At 37.4% G+C, this 23,391-nt stretch overlaps 1 protein-coding gene across 11 annotated transcripts in view; it reads left to right on the plus strand.

The window, feature by feature from the left end:
* The window catches only part of RBMS3 (RNA binding motif single stranded interacting protein 3), a 1,330,859-nt gene that overhangs the window by 1,067,389 nt on the left and 240,079 nt on the right, over positions 1 to 23,391 (plus strand). For all 11 annotated transcript variants that reach the window (XM_060640721.3, XM_060640722.3, XM_060640720.3 and 8 more), the window contains one exon: positions 809 to 888. In XM_060640721.3, the coding sequence (XP_060496704.3) occupies positions 809 to 888 (80 nt within the window). The remainder of the gene's footprint in view (positions 1 to 808; positions 889 to 23,391) is intronic.

The following is a 23,391-nucleotide window of genomic DNA, read 5'->3' on the forward strand; positions in this document are numbered from 1 at the left end:
TCAAAATGCTCATTCATTAGCTTGCAAGTGAGATGGCAAAATTTGGCCCCAGAAACCTAGTTTAGGGATAGTGAGATCTAGTAGGAGAAAATAGAGGATTTTCCAAAATTCAAAATGAAGGAAGTTCAGGACCTGAAGTTTACGTGTTTATGTTCTCCTCTCACATTCCGGGCACCTAATGATTCCCTTTTGTACCTTCACCCATTGCATTTTCAATAAAAGCGTCAGAGATGCTGATATTACCACCGTATTAATCATCGCTCTACACTGCAGGCGGTGGAAATACAGCACATGTCGTCAACTCGTTTTGTGGAGTCCTCAGCACAATTGCTTAGTAGCTGCAGTTCAGCTTCGGTGTTAGACAAGCCTTAGTTAAAATCTCAACTCTGCCCCTTATTGGCAAGGTAGTTCATCTGTGTAAGCCTCGGAGCCTTCTCTGTGAAGAACCAAAAGACCTACCTTTCAGGTTTGCTAACTCAGACATTCCATAAATATTTACAGCACTTTCAATTGTCAGACAGTGTTCTGTGGGTTACGTAAGATACTGCCTCAGTATTACCTCTGGGAGAGAACTCTGCACAGAGCCATCCACCGAGGCAACTTTCAGTGCAGTAAATCATAGTCTCAGCAATGGCGAGTTTGTGATACTCTGTCACCTAATCATGGCGGTCATGGTGACCCTTCCGGTAGAATCCTCAAATCAAGCTTTTCCACGGCTTGCCTATTTTCCTTTTCATTTTTATGTACTCTTCTGGAACATGCACAACTGTATGAAAGTACATGATCTCCTGTTTACCTCTTTTTCCAGAATGGAGTCTACTGAAAAATGTGAAGTGGTAATTCAACATTTTAATGGAAAATATCTGAAAACACCACCAGGCATCCCAGGTAAGAAATACCATTAAGTAATCATGCAATTGTGTCTAGGCTTATTGTTATTGTTAGAAGGAGTACATGGTAAAGCCCTTGGTTGGTCACTGGAAAGGAAAGGTTGCTTTGGTAACTGTGTGTTTTTTAATAGTATGTAGCAACTCCTCTTCTCAAAACTACCAAAGCCTTCTTGGTGTTTCTTCTCTGGCCTTTCTTTGGAATCTCTGCTGATGATTGCCTACAGTGAATTAGGAGAAAAACACAGCAAATCATAGTGTAAAATGCACTTCAAGTGAAGGCAGTTTGGGACTCCTGTCACTCATGTGGGTATCTTGATTTCTATTTTATAATGTATCTCAACAGTGATAGTCACCGTGGAGTACACAGACTGATGCCAGTATCCAGACATTTCCTACCAGTCCATCACAAGAAGGGTAGAGAAAGGGAGAGTAAGCATTTAGAAACTTTTGTAACAATTTGACATTGCCATGAAATCTGAATGCATAATCTCATATTTAAAAACATATCAAGTTACTGACATTTTGAATTTGTTTTTAAATTGTCCCTTCATCAGAGGTAGTTTGAGAAGCACCAATCTTGACTCTGCCAGGGCATTTCACATTGGCCATGGCAAAATTCTTAAGCTTTTATGTACATCGTAAGATGATATAAATTTATGCTTTAAAAGATTACACTCAGCATAAAGAATTGAATACATCCTATGTGTTAGGACTTAAGCTAGCAATGCCTCAACCTGATATTAATCAGCCAGCAGTATATATGGCAAGTGTTTAATAACAAGTAAGTAAATTTAAAAATATATCTTACTCGTGCATAAAAATATTAGAGATTGAACATAGGGATAAAAAGAAAGAATTATAATAAGTAGATAAAGAAATGTCTGAATAATGCATATTGGTCTATTGGTTTGCTCTTTTGTTTTTGGTGATTCTCAGGGGGGAAATGTGACCTCTTCAGTCTTATAATAGTTTCCTTTTGATTTTTTTATGCTGGGCTTCTGTAATGTTTGCTATGTAATGTATTCACTATTTAAAACCCATGGTTAGAGAGTTCAGGGGTTGAACATTTCAGTTCCTTAAAATGTATCGAGGTTACACGGAAGAGGAAATCTGAACAAAAAGAGAAATATTTTTGTAGAGGGATGCGAGTCAGGGTTCGTTTGGGGAGGGTGTTGGGAAAGGAGAAAGGCCCTTCAGACACTCACTTAGATAATCTGGAAAATCCAAAGTCGCATCTCCTGGTTAATCAGAGAGTGCACACACAGCTAGCTAAGCCTGTGGCTCGATCTGGTTAGCTTCCATGCATAACGTTCCCTTGAGAACCAACTGCATTATGATCCAATTGGAGACATATGGTGTTGTTAAGAAAAGAGTTAGCAGTTTTCATCTCAGCATGTAAGCTGCCCTTGCATTTGAGGAGAAATACTTTCTTTTTTTTTCCTTTTAGCATAAAAGGCAATTTAAGACACTACTCAGACCCATCATTGAATAAAGGGGTTGCATTGTTAGCAGATTTTCCCCTTATTTATCCACTTTACCCAACAGATGCCTATCTATAAGGAGGCATTTAAACTAAGTATGAATTAGATGGTTATATAAAAATTAAGAATAAGCAAATTATGTAGAAATTATTGTTGAGTCAAGTTTTATCACATCTCGGGTTTTTTTTGTTTTTTAGATTTCTTCATTTTCAGAAAAAGACATTGAAATCCTTCTTGACTTGATTGATTTGAAACTGTATTATTTGGTTTTCCCCATAGAACATAGCTGACTAATAGAATTTAATGATACAGACAAAGAAAGTCACTATAAATCCCCCAATGTCTGGGCATCCTTCCTGAATACGCAGGCTGTGATATCAACCTGTCTAATATCATAGCTACACCCAATGGAAACATTGTGAATAGCAAGAACTTGGTTATGAGTTTCTCACTCACTTTTATCTCATGGGAACACAAGAGGCAAAATAATTGTGCTCAGTTATAAAACTCTTAAAGATACAAGTTTATGCTTCTGAGATTTGTACTCCATGTAATAGAATTAGATATATGACATTAATCATCATTAGTACTTGAATTTCGTTATTTATGCATTGGGAGTCAAACAAAGTTTAATAAAAGTTTCAAACACTAACAGAAGATACTTCATCTTTGGTATTTAAGTTTGATATGGAATAAAATAAGACATAATGCAAAATGTGGGTATTAAGTCCAGGAGTAAAATGCCCTCATTGGGTCATTTATTAAGTCAAACTCGGTAAAATCAAACATGAGTGTATGCTGTTTGCCTTTATTGGTCCTCACTGCTTATTTGTTGTGGATGATTGAAGTGTTATTTTCAAAAACTCATATCTTCATCCAATTTTCTATTCCATCTTGAAGACTGCAAGTGGGATGTCACTATGAACCCTGATATCAAATTGGAAATGATTCCTTTGATATTGTCAAAAGAAATGACCACTTGCCTAACTTTTTAAATCCTAACATAGCTTTAAAGAGACTGTCCTTGCTTGTGGGTGTACTAATTAAAACCACCTATAACTGATCTGACCCACCTGCAACTAAAGTAGAATTCACAAAATTAGAAAAATCTCAGTGTTCTACATTATCAAGATTTGATATCTTTGAATTTAAAAGTTTGTGGTTTTATGGAACCCACATTGATGATTTCAATGTAAGGCTTTAAGGATGTGTGATTGATGGCCCCACAATGATCCAATAATCACCTGAGATTCTCAGGCCCTAAGAAAGCTATAGAAAGGATTGCATGTTAAGTCAATCATCCTATACTAGACCCCTGCTTTTATCTTACTGTAAACAAATAGAAAACAATTGGTACCAAATTTGTATTCTTTACTTCTCTGTCTAGGAATGACTTGGGGAAATGTCTACATGTCACTGGGCAAATACTGTGCCATATTGGTTTCTGTTACCCTTGACGATGATTTCTCTTAAAGGAGATACAAAGTTAATCATTTTCCTGAGATGATCCTCTAGTTTCCAAATCCCCTACTGGGTCATTTCTATAAGAGATTAAGAAACAAATCCAGTTCAACCCAAAACTCTGGCATTGCTCTGACTTTCAAATTCTAAAAACATTAGGGATATTCGCAAGGACATATAACATTGACCACATTTATGTTGCTGCTTCCATTTTGATTTGTCAGTCTAGAAACAGTTTATTCATTAACTATGATTTATGATAGTATTTAATTTTGATTCCTGCTGACAGATTATGTGAGTTGGAAGGAAACTGCAGTTATCTTCTTTTGGGTCATGCTTTCTCTCTCTGGGCTCCTCTGTTTTGTTCATAAAAAGATCTAATTTAAATGAATACATCACGGATTGTTGATGCATATGAGAGCCTTCAACCAGTTCTGTTCACTTTGGATTATGACATTGTCTCCAGATTTTGGTTACCTGGATCAATGAAGCAAACTATGCATGCCAAAAATCAAGTTATTTAAATTCTGGTATATACAGTACAGGAAATTAACAAAGATCACGTGGCTGCATTGCTACTAGCGGGTAGGAAGGAGAGGCCAGCGTCGATCATGTAGCCATCTGCAGAAAGTGAGCATCTAGTATTTTTTCCTTCCCCTAGAGGGAAAAGAAAACACAGTGTTCCATAAATGTTGCATGTCCTACATATCGATCTTGATGTTTTCTGGACAAAATGAAGGATCATTAGTTGCTTGCCTGCCTAACCCCAGACGTTTCTTTGTCCCATAATGAATTGCATAGCAACATTGTGCAGGCCCAAAGCATTTCATTTTCAAACCTCTGGCAAAAGCAAAGGGTAAGTTCCCAGACACTTCAGGGATCTGTAGGGCACAAACTTGAAAGATTCACTTCCAAAGAGCCCCCGGAGCAGAGTGATGCACCATGTGGAAAGGCTTCCACATGTAAGGACATGTATTGATGAATAGAACACGCAGGCTAGTTTGTAGAAAAATAAATCATGTTTTGCTCTCAAACTAGACTTTTGCCTGTAAGCACATGTTCCTATCAGTGGAGCAGCCTTTGCAGAAGAAAATGGAATAATCCACTTTTGGTATGATTTTCTTACTCTTTACATGATCATTTCTAGCCCCAATTGAACTTCAAGAAGTAGGGAAAGGTAGAGAGAGAGCTCACCATATTTTGAGATGTTTTTAATTGTAACAAAGCTTGTGACCAGCAGAAATTTAGACAACCACATGAATGATAGAGGAATCGTATTTTTCTAATAAATAAAAGTGCCTTATGGATGTTCTGACATAAATTTTACTATTTTGTGTTTATGTAAATGAAAAATGTATATGTTTGTGGATGTATATGTATGTTTCAAGGGAGCATGTGAGGAAAAATACTTAAGGTCTGGTTAATTGTTTTTTAAAGAACATGAAAATAAATGTCATTTGTTTACATTTCAAACTTTCCCCAAAGTAAAATCTTAGCAATGTATTTAAGTGAAATTTATATTCACCTAAAGACATACAAAATTCTGAATTGTTGAGCAATAGTATACACATTTTGATCAGAGGATGTTGCAGACCCTTACGATCAGTGTTTCCTCAGTGATACCAGTCTCTTAAGCACCGATGTAACAAATATGGCAGTTGTGTAAAAGGCAAAAAATAGAAAAGTATTGTGGTATCCACTTTAGCAAAAATATATTTTTATGGTTTTACTTGGTTGAAGCATTGCCTACCTCTGAGCTTTTCATCTTTGTGAAACCAAAACATCATTGGCATGATAAACTGTGTAAATACTGCAATCCCCAACTGGGTGTCAGTTTAGATTTCTCATTAATAAGAGGATGTTTGCCATATTCAGAAGCTACTTTCTGGGAAGCCTCTTATTTATAATGTTAGGGATACCTTCTTGATTATTTCTAGGTACCAAATACATAGTTGCCTCAGGATGAAACACTGTTGGAGTATTATTAGTGAACTTTGCAGAGTAGCCTGACCATGACATCGTCAGTAGAGTCTTAGAATCTGTATGAATTCTTTGATGTAGACTTGGTCAATCATTTCTCAACCTTCCTACGGAGCCACATTTGATACTGTGAAAGTTTGAGTTGGTTACTGATTAGATAAGGGAGAAAGTAGGCAAAGATGATTAAATTGCTAAATATGGGAAATGAGAAGCCTGACAGGGAAGGTAAAGGGTTCATCTTGAGAAGGTTAGAAAGGATTGCAATGGCTAGTGTGCCCCATGCTCACCTCTTCCCCCCCATGTGATTACAGCTGCAAATGAAGCAGGCAGCCTCTGTTCACCCTGGAAGCATTCCATCTCGAGCGTCTACTGAATCTCTCCATCTTTCTACCTCAGGGCAATATCTATAAAAGCTCACCCAACACAGCATAGGTTTTCTGCAAACTTTGGGAGAGTTTTCACTTCTGGGGACAACCCTCAATTAATGAGCTATGGGAGTCAGTGATTAAGATCGAGCCTCTCATCCTTTGGAGGGACTATTCTGAGTCACATTCTGCAAGATTCCTTAGGGGGTTGTCCACAGTGGTAACACAGCTCAGTGAGATGTCTTTTATTGGCTTTTCATTCTTCTCTGCCTTTCTTTTCCCTTTGTATTATATCTTCTTCCTGGTGTCATCTCCCAAATAAACTACAACCTTGTCCCAAGCTCTGATTTGGGAAAAGTCAAATTAAAATAGGTGTTCCCAGAATTGTGATGGGGAACTGTATGTTGATTTAAAATTTCTGACCATTGGGGTGCCTGGGTGGCCCAGTTGGTTAAGCATCCGACTCTTGGTTTCAGGTCAGGATCTCACAGTACATGAGTTTGAGCCCTACATTGGGGCTCTGTGCTGACAGCTTGGAACCTGCTTGGGATTTCTCTCTCTCCCTCTCTCTCTGCCCCTGACCCACTTGCTCTCTTTGCCTCCATAAAAAAACAAAAACAAAAAACAAACAAATTAAAAAAAAAAAATTCTGACCGTAGAAGAAAGTAGACGGGCTAAAGTGGTAAAGGGAATTTGATAGACAAAATACGTTGTTTTAGTGACTTTTTTTTTAACAGCAGCACTTATGTACCACATACTTAGGATGATAAGATGAATAGTAGTAGATACATGGTACTCCGGGATTCAGTTAAACAAGAGACGGATGGAAGAAGGTAAGGACAAAATGCCACCAGTGACACAGTGACATGGCTGACCTTAAAATAACTGAGGATGGGAAGAGGTGGATGGTGGCTGAAATTGTGGAGACAATGGAAGACTAGACAACAGTCAAAATGCCAGCAAAGTGGAGGTGGGATGCAAGCATAGAAAATTAGGGCCACAGAGAAAGGAACCTGCAAGGTTTGGGTCCTGGATGAATGTGGAGTGGTAGGCATTGATAATGAGGTCCAGTGTGAGGATGGCTGTAGCTGGCGTAAGGGAAACAGAGATGATCTTTAGCTGGACAATTGGAGGTTTCAGATTAGAATGTTGGAAGTCTTCAGCAACACTGGAGATCCCCTTACTTAACTTTCCTTGACTTTCTCTGAAGTTCTAATCTGCCCTGGAGCAGGTGGGAAAGTGTGAGCAGTGCTGAGGTAATTTTTTGTCTATTTATTTCATTCTGAGTTGGTTACACTGGGGTTTGTTGTTGTTGTTGTTCGTTTTTGTTGTTTTTGTTTTTCTATTTTTGCTGCTTCAAGAGCTATTGCTCAACTCAGTGTAGATTCTTGGTAAATGTTCTTTGGTGTTGATGTACAATTCCATGAATTGAATGGCCCTCACGCTTGTATTCATTTTGACGAACTTCCTGAGGGTGTAGGGTTGATACACAGCTTCTGTGCATCATCAAACTTGGAGGAAAACATTGAGATAAATCTTCGAATCTTGTCTTAATTGTTAGCAAAGTTTTCTGTGACACATGTATATCGAAATATACAGAGAGAATACTAAATATTCATGAGAAAAGGAAGCTTACTTGGAAAAAGACTCTAGTCACTTTTTGAAAAGCCTTTTCTTTTTTTTTTTTCCAAGACTGCTTTTTAAGGTATTATCTTGACAGTCTAAATGTTTTTTCTTTGAAGAACTCATTGACTCTTGGACAGCACAATGATTAATTCTGTGTTCTCACATGGCAAATGGTCCTGCCTAACTTATACTGAAGTTAGGTCTAGTTCTGAACTTCGTGCCACTGGATCTAGTTAAGCACTATTCCCATGCTGTCCTTTTGTTGCCTTTTTCTTTTTTCTCTTTTTCACATAAAAAAAAGTGAATATCTTGAGAATAAACAGACAATCTTATTCTATGCTGACATAATGTTGCTTTTCCCTGCCCAGAGGAAGTACGACATTGGCTTATTATTCCTACTATAATACAGTATTGAAAAATCTATTGTGTTTAATCAGTACAATATGGTCAATATGCTTTGCTGGCCATGTATTTTCCATAATTACGTATAAGCACCAACAAGTGCTAGCAGAGTGTGTCTGAAGTTGCCACTTGGCTCCAGAATCTGATTTTTTAAAGCAACTGTAATTTCATGGAATAGAGAGGAAGAATGAAGAGGTTTTCTATGCATCTCCAGAGTCACAAACCATCTCCATCTCTTATTTCTAAAATAATCCATTCAGGTCTTCCAAATTTCTGCACTAAAGATTTCACAGTAAAAACTTAAAAAATAAATTGCAAAACCTAAATTTCATTTCAACGATGATGTTGGGCTTTGCCTTCTGTCAGCATCACTAATGAGCGTTAAACCATTTAGTGTCTGTCCGAATGAGTTCTATTAGCAAGCAGAAGGGTTGAGTGGCCTACGGCCAATTAAGACACAAGCCATAGAAATGAAGCTCTGAATAATTAAGTGCATTTCTAAATCTAGAATCTCATTTAATAGGATTGATTTCAAAGTGCATTTTAGCCAAATTTGGATAAATGGATGGTATCCTGAATCAAATACTTGCCACTCTGTCCCAGTAACCGTCAAGAAGCCTACCATGCACACAGCTCATTATTTATGACCTAATATTTACAATGAAAAGTCTGCAAAATTTAAGAAAATGCTTTAAGAGGAATATACATGAAGACATTCATTAGGCAAGCTCTGAACCAGCCATCATTTGTTTACCTTACAACTATTTTCTCTGATTTCTTACCTCTTTAAGCCTGGGAATGATGAATCAATTCATTTATTATTATTTTAGTTATTTTTCAGTACAGTAAAAAACCCCTTCATAGGAAACTGGCATGCTTGTGATCATTTTTTTTAAGACTTCATATATTTCAAAGGCACATCTGTCCCATTAGATTATACATTTTTCTAAGAAAGGACTTTGATGTTTATCTTTCCCTTTACCCTTAAACAATTAGCCTATCAAGTCTTTCAATGCAAGGATTGCACCTTGCTATTTATGTTTCAAGCGTCTAACCAATGCCTGTCACAGAAGAGTACTAATAAGTATTTGTTAAATAAGTAAATAACTGCTTGGGGTAGACAAAATAATGCTCCCTCTCCCCCAAATATCTCTGTTTATTCCTCACTACCTGTTAATACGTTATGTTCCATGGCAAAGAAGAATTAAGGCTGCATTTGGAATTAAGCTTGCTGATAAACTGACCTTAAAGCAGGGAAATTATTCTGTATTATTTAAGGTGGACCCTATATAATGACAAGGGTCCTTAAGAACGGCAGTGAGAGGCAGAAGAAGGGATCAGAGTCATGTGGTCTGAGAAGGCCCTGACCCACCATTGGTGGCCTTGAAGATGGAAATGTGGGCAGTCTCTGGAAGCTGAAACAGGCAAGGAATTGGATTCTCCCCTAAAGCTTCCATAGAGGGACTCAGCCCTATTCACATCCTGATTGCAGCCCAGTGGGGTCTGTGTAGGACTTATGACCTACAGAACTCTAAGATAGTAAATTTGTGTTGTTTTATGCCCCTAAGTTTTTTGTTAGTTTGCTACTGCAACTGAAAACTAATACACTAATGCAGAAGTTCTTTCAACTGAATATCACCACACTATTTCTAAATTACATTACTAAACAGCCTCTGGAGAACTTTCTTAGTTTCTCCTATTTTTCATCTTCTTTGTATCATTTGGGTTGTGTGTATGTTAAACAGAGGGGGAAAAATCTATCTTGTTAATTATTTTGACTTTACAGTTTCTTTGTACTTTCTCATCAGGATATATAAAATGGATGACTGTTGGACATCTTAAAAGAGAGTCTTTGGGGGTGGGTGCTTAGATCTCAGAGCACATTATTTTTGACTCAAAGAAATCACGTGTTAATTCACACTATCTGTTTCCATAAAATATGCCAAGAAAACTATACCACTTGTAAATCTAAATTCATGCAAATGTGTATCTCTTAGGTTTCAACCTTAATACTTGCTTTCAATTGTTCCTACTATTGAAGGATTTTTTTAAATGTTTATTTACCTTTGAGAGAGTGAGAGACAGAGTGTGAACAAGGGACCGGCAGAGAGAGAGAGGGAGGCACAGAATCCAAGCAGGCTCCAGGCTCTGAGCTGTCAGCACAGAGCCCGACGTGGGGCTTGAACCCATGAACCACAAGATCACGACCCGAGCTGAAGTCAGATGCCTAACCACCTGAGCCACCCAGGCACCCCATGCTATTGAAAGATTATTATGGCTTAGAAGAGATCATAGAGGTTGTATAGCAGATATCAGCTGTAAGTTTTAGATGATTATATCTAAAGCATAGATGATGTTCCTACTCCCAACTTACTGCCCCACAAAATAAAGGGTATCCTGAAGCTCTTAATTCTTGAGTCCCATCTGAAAACTTAGTTTGGAGACACAAATAAAAATCTAGGGAGGTAACTGGATTCTTATTATCAGTTAACAAAGATACATAGATAATTCTTACTACTTAAGGTGTTAAAAAAAACTTTCAGTGACTTTACAAAAAATGTATTTCTCAGCTAAAGGTGTACTGCAACCCTGAAGCAGGTCAGGAGGCTGTTAGTGTGAAAACATAGCCTTTTCCTCGTGAACTGAGAGTGGGACTTATTTGGGACCAGAAGTTTTATTAAACAGCTACACTAGTTGAGTCACTGAAATGCCCGAAAGTAAATAGAATCCACAGTCGAAGTTAATTTCTTGCTGTTTGTTATTAGAGCAGGTGTTAGCACTCCCAGGGTGCTTGCCTGATGGCCTTCAGCCAGCACCCTATTGTCCTTGTAGGTAGACTGGCTTTTGGTTGCAGCAGCCTATCTGCCTATCAAAAAGAGAGTCAGAAGTGCCTAGGAAGTTACATTCCCGTGGTTAGGCAGCCCTTAAACAATGTGTGACTGGTGTTGGGGTATCTATACCCCGGTTCTTTTGCTCCTGATGAGAACACCAGAGTATGACATACACTATCTCCAAAGTCTCCTTGGCTTTCCGGAAGATGAACGCACTAGACACACTCCAAGTGAGATAGCAGTTATTGATGGGTAACAGGCTTCTCTGGGAAAAGCATGGACAGGTTGACTACTGATGAAACATTTGCAAGGGTAGATAGAATTGCAATCCCATGTCCTGTGAGTGAGTAGACCACTGGTTGGTAGGATGGCTTGGCTAATCGTATGTCTTGATAAAGGTCCATTCAAAAGAATCAAAATTGTACCAGTATATAAGATAATGAGGTTTTCATACAAAAGCTCTTAAAGTACACAAGCATTAAAGCCAAATATTGAAACTAACCTATTTTATGTGCAGTCACTTTAAGATGACATGGTTGGTTTGAGCCAAACAGTGGTTCAGACTATGGGGTTCCTGAGATCCTTACTGGTGGTCTGCAAGGTCAAAATATTTCCATAATCCTGACACATTATTTCCCTTTTCACTCGGATTCTTTCATGAGTATAGAGTGGAGTTTCCTAGAAGTTACGTGATGTGTGATATGATTGAATGAAGAAGCAGATATGAGAGTTCAGCTGTCTTCTATTAAACCTGACATTACAGGGATTTGCAAAAATATGAACCCAGTCAACACTTATTTTTATTTCATTTTTGATTTTTTAAAAATAAAAATGTGTCACCTATCATATGGTGGGTTTATTGCTATTTTAACTAGATTTTTAAAATGGCAAATATCAATAGATATAACCTGTGTCAACAGAAGCTCTTTGAGGTCCGCAGTAATTTTTAAGAGCGTAAGGAGGTCCTGAGACAAAAACAAATAAACAAACAGACACAACTTTGATTGCCACGGATATAAAGCAGAAATTCAGAATCAAGCCCTTTTATCTTCTCGGAATTAGAAAAGATTAAGGAAAATAACCAGGGAAAAGGTGAAGTTTAAAATGTCCTCTCATCTTGGGGCGCCTGCATGGCTCAGTCGGTTGAGCGTCTGACTTCAGCTCAGGTCATGATCTCGCAGCTTGTGAGGTTGAGTCCCGCGTTAGGCTGTGTGCTGACAGCTCTGAGCCTGGAGCCTGCTTCAGATTCTGGGTCTCCCTCTGTCTCTACCCCTCCCTCCCCTGCTTGCACTCTGTCTCTCTCTCTCTCTCTCTCAAAGTAAATAAACATTAAAAAAATTTTTTTAAATAAATAAAATGTCCTCTCATCTTTCTGAACTTACTTTGCAAACCTGGATGTGTTCTAGACAGCTGTTTTAAGTGGAGGAATTAAAAAATAATGATTTACACTACTGGTTTTATTTTGTTTTGTTTTTAAGTTTATTTATTTATTTTGAGACAAAGAGAGAGCGCCTGCAAGAGGGAGATCAGTGCTGAGCCCTGACGTGATCTCACGCCACAGGAGATCATGACCTGAGCCGAAATCAAGTCAATAGCTTAACCAACTTAGTCACCCAGGTGCCCCTACACTACTGTTTTCTGAAAACAAGCATGCGGATTACTTGAACTGTGGTGAATGTTTGTTTCGGTGGGGGTCTTTTGAGATACAGAGTCATTGGTTATTCTTCTGAACACTTACATGACCATCTTATTAGCAAAGAGTGTGTAGTTTGACAGACTATGTGAATGTTTTATTGAAACTGTGTATACGCAGCATGTGTGTTACGCTGAGATTGCGGAAGTGTAACTGTAATTTGTGAGTGGTGTGTGAGTCTACCAGAATTTAGGAAGAGTTTAAGGCTAATGTCTAAGAGCCACAAGGCTAACCACAGATAGGACATGGGAGCTCTCATCATAAGAGCTGTTCTGTGTCATTTCTTTTGCTCACTGCTAATTTCATTCAGCGCTCATCTCATGGCTGGACCGCACCATGGAGTTCTGTGTGGGATGCATCTCGGATATAGGCTTCCAGGTTTGCTAGTTGTAATAAGTAATAATACTAATATAGTAATAGTTATGATACTGTGAACACTAACATGTAACTTATTGAACACTATGTACTATTAGTGTTCACAGAAAGTCTTAATTTGTTTTTCAGAAATGATAAAGTCTCTGATTAGGTAGTCCCTAGATCATGATTTCTGTAATCTTAACCTAGTACGAAAGACCTCTAAGAAAAGCGCCCTCTAGACATCCTTCATAACTTGTTATGATTTTAAGCCAACATATCCATGTAATAGATGACAAAATTTAAGGTAAAATTTCTCCTGTGATTGGTTTTGAAAAGACATAATTTGATATTTGCTTATACCCCTCGACAGCCTCTTCATTTCTCTCAACTCAAGGAAAGTGTTTTACGTCTTTGCTGGGTCTATACACTGTTAAAGAACAACCCCCATCCAGCTTGGGCTGTGCTTTCTATGAGAGCCTCATGGCCGGGATACTCTTCTTCCTCTGAATTTAAGTGGTGAGAGAACGTGTACCATCGAGAATACCATCTTGTCCTATGGAGACTGATGGGTTTGGTTAGAGTTTGGCTCTCTTTACCTGTTGACCTGGAGCAAGTTATGTAGCCTTTTGTCAAGTTCCTCGTGGAACCTACTGTTTGCATTCGATGTTTATAGTGCCTCCTTTACAAAAGTGTTACCAGGATTAACTTTGTAAAGCTCTACAGAAGTTCTGGCAGGAAGTGGGAGACATTACTGCTGTTAGTAGCACCTGTTAGCATCATGAAAATCAATTCATCAAAATCTATTCTCTAGGCTGGAAATAACATTTAAATGTGGAAGTCTATGAACGATAGTCATGGATGGGCATTACCTGGTACATGGACTATATAAAGTATACCTCCCTTTTTGCTAGGTAAAGACCACCCTCAAGTCTTACACCATTTGCCCACAGCTGCCATATTTCAGCCTCGAATGGGATCCATTTAATGAAAAATGTCCAGCTTGGAGCTCCATAGTTTTCTGGGATGACTGGAAAGAATATAGTATAGCAACAGATATATACTTACTTGAAATTTGCTCTAGTGACTCCCAGATCCATAAACACTTGTCACACTTCTGATAGGACCAACATGGTCTTGTTAACGCAGAGAGTCTTTACTTTAGGTAAAAGGACTGCAAAAACATGTATAATCACAAACCTCTTATAATGATTTCTTAGTATATCTTTGTACCTCCAGTTTACAGCGCCTGGAATTTCCTTTCTCTACCCTCATTTCCCAAAGAAATCCTGCTAACCACTGAATATAATTTTCATGCAGATTTTCCTAATTTCTAACCCTCCCAACTCCTCACCCCCACTCTTAACTCTCAGGACATCACATCAAATTGCTTTCTCCTACAGTAGTTGTCCATTTGTGATATGTAGTCTTTTATGGAAGTCACTGTATACTTACCTTGCCCCACTGGATGGCAGAATTATGCTTTTTTTAATCCCTGTGTCTCTTCCGATGCCTGGCATTTGAACATAGGAGATGCTTAACAGAGACACTGAATTGAATTAAAAAAAAAAGGTGAGCTCATGATTCCAGTGTGATTTCTTAATACTATCTTAATTGTCTCCTAATAAGGCATTCAATTAGTAAATGCTTGTAAAATGAATGCAGAAATCGTCAAATATGATGACTCCGTATAGAAATATTTTTACATTTCTTCCTCTTCGTAAATTGGAAAACACTTAAATGTCAAAAGCTTTCTTTGGGGATGGAAGACAGTGTTCAAAAGCACAAGAATCCTTTTCTTTCTCCTCAAGATTAAATTCTCTTTCCATTCTACCTCTTATTTTCCATTGCTCCTGTCTCCAGAATTTCAAACAAACAAAAAACAACAAACAAAACAAACAAGCAAAAACAAAAACAAAAAAAGCAATAGCCTCTGGAAATTAAAAGAAACATTAAGAATATAAAATAAGTGGGTGGAATACCAACTATCCTGTTGGTTGTTACAATTAATTCTATAGCTGGCAATTCGACCTATTTTTTTTTTTTTTTTTCTGAATAAGATCATTGCAGAAAATAGCTGTAGTTTTTTAAAGGTCTCTTTTTCTAAAGCTTGCAGGTTGTGTCCTTGTAGCGGATGGGGGCTCTAGTGCCCGTGCCATGAACAGAATGGATTCATTAACCTTTATATTGATTTGAATTGTCGTTCGAATAAATATTTATACCTGTTTTCCCTGAGGGCTTAATGAAGTCCTTTATCAATAGCACCAAGAGTTTCTCCCCTTGACCTTTGTCATCCATTCGTTCAGAAAATTTTCATCAAGCTGTTTTGTTTGCATTGTTAATCTCTTCCTGCCTTTGTCAGGTTTGGCACAGAAAAATATTCATCCTGGATTCCGTAGAATTATTTTACACTATTTGGACTTCTGCAGAGAAGATCAATTCTGTCTTTGAATTTCCTGTTTTAGCTTCAAGACTAAAGCATTTCCAGTTTCTCCATATTTGTCTTTCTGCTTTTCGTCTGCCTGTGGAGTATTTCTCTTGTTGTTCTTTATACGTGATTACTTCAGTTTCAATTTTTGCCACCAAAGTCTCCTAAAAGACAGAAGAGGTGTTAGATAATGCTAGGGTGGTAACTGTTTTGCAGGACACATGCATCAAATTTGCAGTTTGTGTATCAAATCGACACCTTGTACACCTTAAAATTATACAACATTGTATGTCCAATATGCCTCTATAAAGCTTGAAGGAACAAAAGATAGAGTTAGAGCCAGAGAATATCTTTGTTCAGCTGTCTCCACGTCTTAGCAATGAACATTTTTAGTGCCGGGAGAAAAGACAAGGGTTATTATATGCCAAACATGGTGTTCAGTGTCGTGTGTATTATTCTATTTCATCCTCAAAGTGCCCTTAGGGAAAGCACACTGCTCCATTCTAGATGAGGAGGCTGGCACTTACAGAATTCATGTAAATTGCCCAGACACAGACCCGGTAAGTGGGCTCATTGATCCCAGGATGTAGTTCTGCCACTTACTAGGTGTGTGACCTTGGGCAAATTACTCAACGCCTCTGTGCCTCAATTTCCTCATTGGTAAAATGGAAGTAATCATAGTTCCTTTCTGTACTATTGTTGTGAGGTGACTGTGGATTAAATAAATTAGACTAAATAGAGCTCTTGTCATGTGCCTAATAAGTACTAAGAGCTATTTAGGTTACACTTATTTACTTATTGGTTATACTGAATCGTAATGTCTTTTCTAGTTTTCTTGAGTGGAGGGGGGAAGTGTTATAGGAGAAGAGATCAGCAAGAAATCCAGTATCTCTTCCCAGTCATGTTTTTCCTCTCCATTCCCAAATGGGGGGCCAGGTTTCCTCCTTGTTTGCGAAACAGAATGAATATTACTATTCTGTATTGAGTTAAATGTTTCATTCCTTTAGTCTATTCAGAGCCTTCTTCCTGGAGACTCAGTTGCTTACTTTCATACTCATTCTGGTTTTTAGAAGAGTGGAAATATTTGGCTATCAACTTCAGCAAGCCATGCATTTGGTTTCTATATTAGAGTTTGATAAGTGGTTCTTTTGTTGTAAAGAAAAGGTAACCTATTTGTAGAAACTTCCTTTGGAGAAACAATCTTTCTTCAAAACCTAAGCTGTAGAATTTTTTTTTTTCTGGTTTGAGCTGTATATAAGTGTTAATAGCTGGGTCCAGAAGAAAAGGCACATTATTAAGAAGCTTCAGTGAGAAGAATTACAGACTCTTTGGTTTTTCTCCTTCTATATGCTATCCTTTCGCTGGATGGGCCAAAGGAGCCATGGAAACTAAGTGGAACCTGATCATGTTTTTTATTCCTTTCATTCCTGAGATACTGGAGAGAAAATGTCTTGCTATCATTACTGGTTTTTTTTTTTTTTTAGGCTGAGAAGTACCACTTAGAAAAACAATTATCACAGGTACCTAATTCAGACAACTTTTATCACAGGTACCTAATTCAGACAACTGAATAGAATTCCTCCTGTGGTTACAAAGAGGCTGCAAATCTCAGTCATGAAAGAAAGTAATATCTACTGGGGTGAAAACAATCCTAGCAATCCTAGATTAAGGCTAAAAAAAATCAAATCTTAATGACATGGTAGAAAAATCCATATAGTTCAATGATTTGAAGACACAGAAAACGTAGAATACTTGAGAGCCTAGTTTACCTTGTGGCAATTCAATATCCTTTATACTAGTAGACATGTGATTTTTTTCTTCATTCCATTAAGCACATATTTTTAATTTGAGTGTGGACTAGACATAGGAATATATTTTCAGGGATAAGCACACAGTGGAAGGGATGTCATAAAGATGCCAAGGACTGGAAGTAAAAAGAGGGAATGATCAATGTCACCTAGAGGAGAAGCATCAATAAATATTCTAGAGGACATCAAAAGATAGAGATTGGAAGATCCTCACTAAGCAGAACCAAGCTGATGCTTTTGGAAATTCTTGATACTATAAAAATTCCAATCAATATGTTTGAGTTTAAATTGATCAGAGCTAATTAGTGCTGGTTAAAATCAGGTGCAGATGACCAGACCGGATCTTGATGAGCCCTTTGAATTGAACAGAACTAGGTGAAGCTGGTTTGGTTTCGTTGGGTATGATTTTAAACTACTCGGGGGTAAGTTCTATCCAGTTGAGATTTTTAAAAAATAACAATGAATTTGATCTAAACCTATTGTTGTAATGAAGCGCATTCTATGTTTGGTGTATTAAGCATCTGTCTATCGCATTTCGCCTGCAAGTTTTTTCCTGGGGCTTACTGTTTGACTTCCATTTTTTTTTTTTTTTTTTTACCAATAATAGTTTATTTTTTACGAGAAATCATGTTTTCCATTGTGCCTTTTTTTTTTTTAAATCAATTTATGAGGCGTCTGGGTGGCTCAGTCGGTTACGCATCCAACTTCAGCTTCTAAGCTTGTGGGTTCAAGCCCCGTCTTGGGCTCTGTGCTGACAGCTCCGAGCCTGGAGCCTGCTTCAGATTCTGTCTCCCTCTCTCTCTGCCCCTCCCCACTCACATTCTGTCTCTCTCTCTCAAAAACAAACATTTGAAAAATCACTTTAAATGTAAGAGATTTCATTAACACTCACTAATGTAACTCTTTCCCTACATTTAGCTCGTTAGCACATTTGGTATCAAATAAGTATCTAAATGGATTATTTAATCGGGTATCCCAACAGCCCTTAGAAATGAATCCATTTCTTTCATACTATTTTATATCACCTTTTTTCTATATTAACTAGTTTAATTACCTGTGGTATGAGTGCTTGCTTTACAGAACAGTCATACAAATACATGTATCCAGTCATTATAAAATACATATGTTTTTAAGATTATTTATTTTTGACAGAGACAGAGACAGTGCCAGCAGGGCAGGGGCAGAAAGAGGGAGGGAGCGAGAATCGCAAGCAGGCTCTGCACTGCCGGCACAGAGCCCAATATGGGGCTCGAACTCACAAACAGTGAGATCGAACCTGAGCCAAAATCAAGAGTCAGGCGCTTAAGCGACTGAGCCACCGACGCATCCCTATAAAATATTTTATCTCACAAAACAAGTCCCTGCTCTAGCTTTTACTTTCAAATGATTATTATTTAATTTTTAGCTATTCCTTTTTTCTGTTTTCCAGATCTACTTTACAGTTATTTTGCCAGCTTTCTATAAAACGTAAATGCTCTATTATTAGGGCACCGTATCAAGATCCAGGATAGGTCCTAAAACTCCCCTGTGCTGCCCCTTTGCTATGGAACCGTCCCTTCTCCTCTTCACCTTTGAAAACCACAGCTTTGTTTTCGATTCCTATAGTTTTACCTTTTGCAGACTGTTCTCTAAATGGAATCGTATCGTGTATAGGCTTCGGAAACAGCCTTCCTTCACTAACGATAAGGCATTTAAAATGCACGCATGTTGTTGAATCTGTCATTCGCTCATTGTTTTTTGTTGTTGAGTGGTTCACTGAATTGTGGTACTTTGTATGTTGTTTATTCTCCAGTTGAAGAGCATTTGGGTTGTGATGAGTTTCTGGAAACTGAATACGATAAAGTACCCATCTATAATGCCAAATCCGTGTGGGGTTTTTTTGTTTGTTTTGTTTCGTTTTGTTTGTGGTTTTGTTTTGTTTTATGTTGGTGACATTAATTAGGAGTGGACCCTGAATTTTATCTGCGTCAGGTAATCATCATCTGATCCTTGACTTGCTTGCTGTCTTTTATGTAATTATATTTAAAATATGAAGCCATTTATGCTACTGAGAAACTTAAAATGTCATTGTGACTAATTCTCTAATGTACATTTGGTTTGTTTTATATTTTGAGTTGGTAGTATGTACAAACAGTTACAAAATGCAAACGCTTCACGGTGAAAAGTAGTTTCTCATTTTTCTGTGGCCCAGCCACCCTAGTTTCCTCCCCCAGAAGAATGTGTGTTGCATTTCCTATGTTCCCAGAGATGGTTCCTGAATCCCAAACATACATTTATGTTTTCACTCCATTGGTGGCAAGTATACATTTCTTCTAAACCTTGACTTTCTTCACTTAACAGTGTACCTTGGAGTTCATTCTTAACAGTACAAGGAAAACCATCTTGCCATTTTTGATGGCTGTATAGTATTCTATTTTATAGATGTGGAATACTTTTTATAAACATAGTCCAAGTTCCTAGGTTATGGATATCTATGCTGTTTCCAAGCCTTTACTATTACAAATAGCACAAAAGAAGAAAATTTATGTTTGTGCCTATTTTCACATAGATGCAAGCCTAACTACAGGAAAAACATGTCAAGCAGACTTGCTAGGTAGAATAATGCATGCTTGCTTATTGAATTTTGATAAATTTTGCCTAACTGCTCCTCCTATCGGTGTCCTAAGTAACACTTACACCAGCCAGTATAAGAAGTCATCTCCTGACTTTGGCTAACACAATGACTCTGAATCTTTTTCCTACCAATATAATAGGTGAAGATTTACCGTGTTTTAATCAAAATAGCAATAAATGTGAACTAAAGTTGAACGTGTCTTCATGTCTTTACAGCTTTGAGATTTTCTTGTTTTAAACTCTTGTTCCTGTCATTTGCCCATATTTCAACCTGACTGGTAGCCTTTTTCTTATTTATTTGTAGGTACTTTATTGCATTAAAGAAAGTTGGTGTTTGTCAAATCACTTATCTTTTGCCTTCATTCATGGTGGGCTTTTATTTTGGAATGTCCCATTTTTTTCAAAGTTACACACACACACACACACACACACACACACACATGCATGCACGCACACACACATATATATTTTAAATAATGCTCATTCTAAAATATTAAAATGCCATTTTTTCTCTACAATTTTTAAAAAGCTAACCTTGAAATCATCTAGAATTTATTTCAGCTTAAATTGTAAGATGGAGAAGCCAGCTTTATTTTCCTTTATTTCCTTATGGTTAGGCAGCTGTTCCAACACCACTTATTGAATAATACATTTTTTTTCTAATTGAATTCAAATGCTACATTTTTCATCTACTAAATAACCATGTGATATTTTTTAATTTCCTTGTTTTTTCAACTGTTTTTATTCATCTACCTGTCAAATCATATGCTAACTTAGAACTTTAATAATGAGTATTTTATATGATATTTTAATATGGAAGAGCTAGCCTCACCACCACCCTGGCATTTCTCTGACATTTCTCTTCTTTTTAATAACACACCGGGGGGAGGGGGGGGTGCATGCGTGCATGTGTGTTTTGTTTGTTTTTACCCACCTATTTTTTCATAATAACTTTAGAATTTATGTTTTACCTACTCCTCAGAAATGTATGGTCATTTTATGATTTGTTCATTTATAATTTTAAATGAGACAAACCCATTGTTTTCAAGAGGAGACTTTCAACTTTGAGTGCTTGTTACCGAAACTATGACACCATCTGGCACCCACTTCAAATGACAGTCACATGTTCCAGAGTGGTTTCAAATGGAACTTAAGTCACTTCCAGTCTGTGGCCAATGCTATCCATTTTCTACCTCTCCCAAGACAGACTCCTAATGGCACAAGGTGTTACAATGTCTTATAACTTTGAATATTTACAGGTGGCCTGGCTCAGAAAAACGAACCATGTTGAGATTGTTTTCTGTTTTGTGAACACATTTTTACTGAAATCAATAGCTCTCTCCTACATTGACACACAGAAGGTATTTCTTGCCCAGCATTTCAAATACAATTTAAAGAATTCATTCTAAAAACAAATGATTGAAGAAGAGCCGTGTATGAAAGTTGAAGCATTGTACCAAAACAAATGGTAATTGGGCTATAAAGGCTAAATCTCATATTTAAAGAATGAAAACACTCGCATGGCACAACTTCATTTTGCGAAGGGTCTTTTGTTAAGTAGGGTAGGCCGTCATGAGGACCCCGTTGCATAGTTCCCCTTAGTGTATGTAGATGGGATGTATTAATGTGTTTTGTGGATTTGGACTCTGACTTTCCAGAGAGCATGATTCAGTCATGAGTAATCTGTAACCCACGCTCCTTGTAGAGTCATTAGAAAATCCTGCCTTGATTATTTTCCATTGAATATCAAAGCTCTCAGAAGTATGCTGCTGGGAATGAGCCTACACAGATGTAGGAGATTCTCCAAAATGACCCAGGCTTGGATTCCCTCCTCCTCTGTTTCTCTGGTACTGTGATTTACCAAGTGTTCTACAGGAAGATGAAGCATTCAGGAGAATTACTTAATTTTCAAAAGGACTGCTTTTTTTTATGCCTGCCCCATTTTCTTGCTTTTTGAATCATTTACAGAGATTTTAAAGTTGAAAATACTGAGATTTTTTTATAGCCTAAATAGTAAAACATATTTACTTTGATATTGAGTGAAATTTCCCAAATTGCATGATCTTTGAAATACAGATTTGATTTCCATTTACTTTTCAAAGCTTTTCATTCTTTTTGGTAATGTCCCCTGAGACCTTGCCCTCCACAGACCCTTTCTGTTTGTTTTGCTTGGGTTCCTCCCCTGCCCTGAGCCTTAGACCTGTTGGGAGACAGGGAAGAAAATCAGAGCAAACCCTCACACCCCAGCTCCTGATAGAATGTACATCCTATTCCTCTGTACCAGCGTGTTTGTGAAATCCTGCTTTTAGAAGTCCTTTTATTTATTTATTTTGTAAAAAGCCTCTCATATACAAGTGGGGTGAATAGGTGAATAACATTGATTCCTTTCAAAGAAAGCTGTTATGTAAATGCCACCCTAGTAGAATTTCATTTCCATTTCCTGCATTGATCTCACATCTTAAAGCCTTGAAGTCAATTCTATTTTTTATGTATTGCTGTTTTAACAGAAATTCCGTGTTACAAAATGAAAGTGACCGACCAAAGATGTTGGAATGCTGCTTAAAAACCTCTTATCTATCATCTTTGGAGATTCAAGATGTCATTTAAAAAAACCCTAACAAACAAATGATAAAAAGAACAAATGGCTGTGTACATAGGTGACATCATTACCTGAATAGCTTCTCAGTAGTTGTTTTGTTTTTTTGTTGTTGTTGTTTCTTTTTTCCCCCCCTAGAAAATCCATTTTTCGAAGATGGCTTTGAGCTAGGCCCGGTGTATAAAGAATAGATTTTACTGCTCATCATTAAGAGTGGAGAATTTTCTTACTTAGAGATTGTGCATTAAGTGACTAAAACTCTACTCCTATCTGAAACTCCATCTGTCAGCCAAGACAGATTCTTCTCCTCTCTTAAGACATCCTAGTGTTGCCCACTCAAGCTTATTTGTGGGTATCCTAGTAAAGATTTCCTCAAACAAAAGCAGTGACAGATAGGAAAATGTATTTTGCATTTATATCGCATTATCTTGGGCACATAAATTGGAAACTTGAATGGGCAATAGCATATGATAAGTGTGCCTACACTGAATCATTACTAATCTATTTTTTCACTAAAATGACCAGATGCTCTTGTATAAAGATAATAATAAATCTCAATCTCCAAATGTGTCTTAAATCCTAGTGTAGTTTATTAAACATACTCAGTTGACTAGAACACCAATGAGCTCTACCTTTTAATCAATTTATTAAAATAAAAAAATAGATGCATAGATTCATTGTTACATAATCATTGTTGTTTATCACAGAATGCTATGATTTTTCTTTTGTGCCTCTGGTATTCTGTCTAAAAATGCAGAGGGTTAAAGAGGAGAGAAAAGTAACTGAAGATCCAAACCAAGGTTCCTGGCTTCAGTCCATGAGTATTATTTATTTTTCTCAGTCTCAGGTCCACTTGTCAAAAA

The sequence above is a fragment of the Panthera onca genome, chromosome C2, assembly GCF_046562875.1.
Source record: "Panthera onca isolate mPanOnc1 chromosome C2, mPanOnc1 haplotype 2, whole genome shotgun sequence".
Taxonomy (NCBI): Eukaryota; Metazoa; Chordata; class Mammalia; order Carnivora; family Felidae; genus Panthera; species Panthera onca.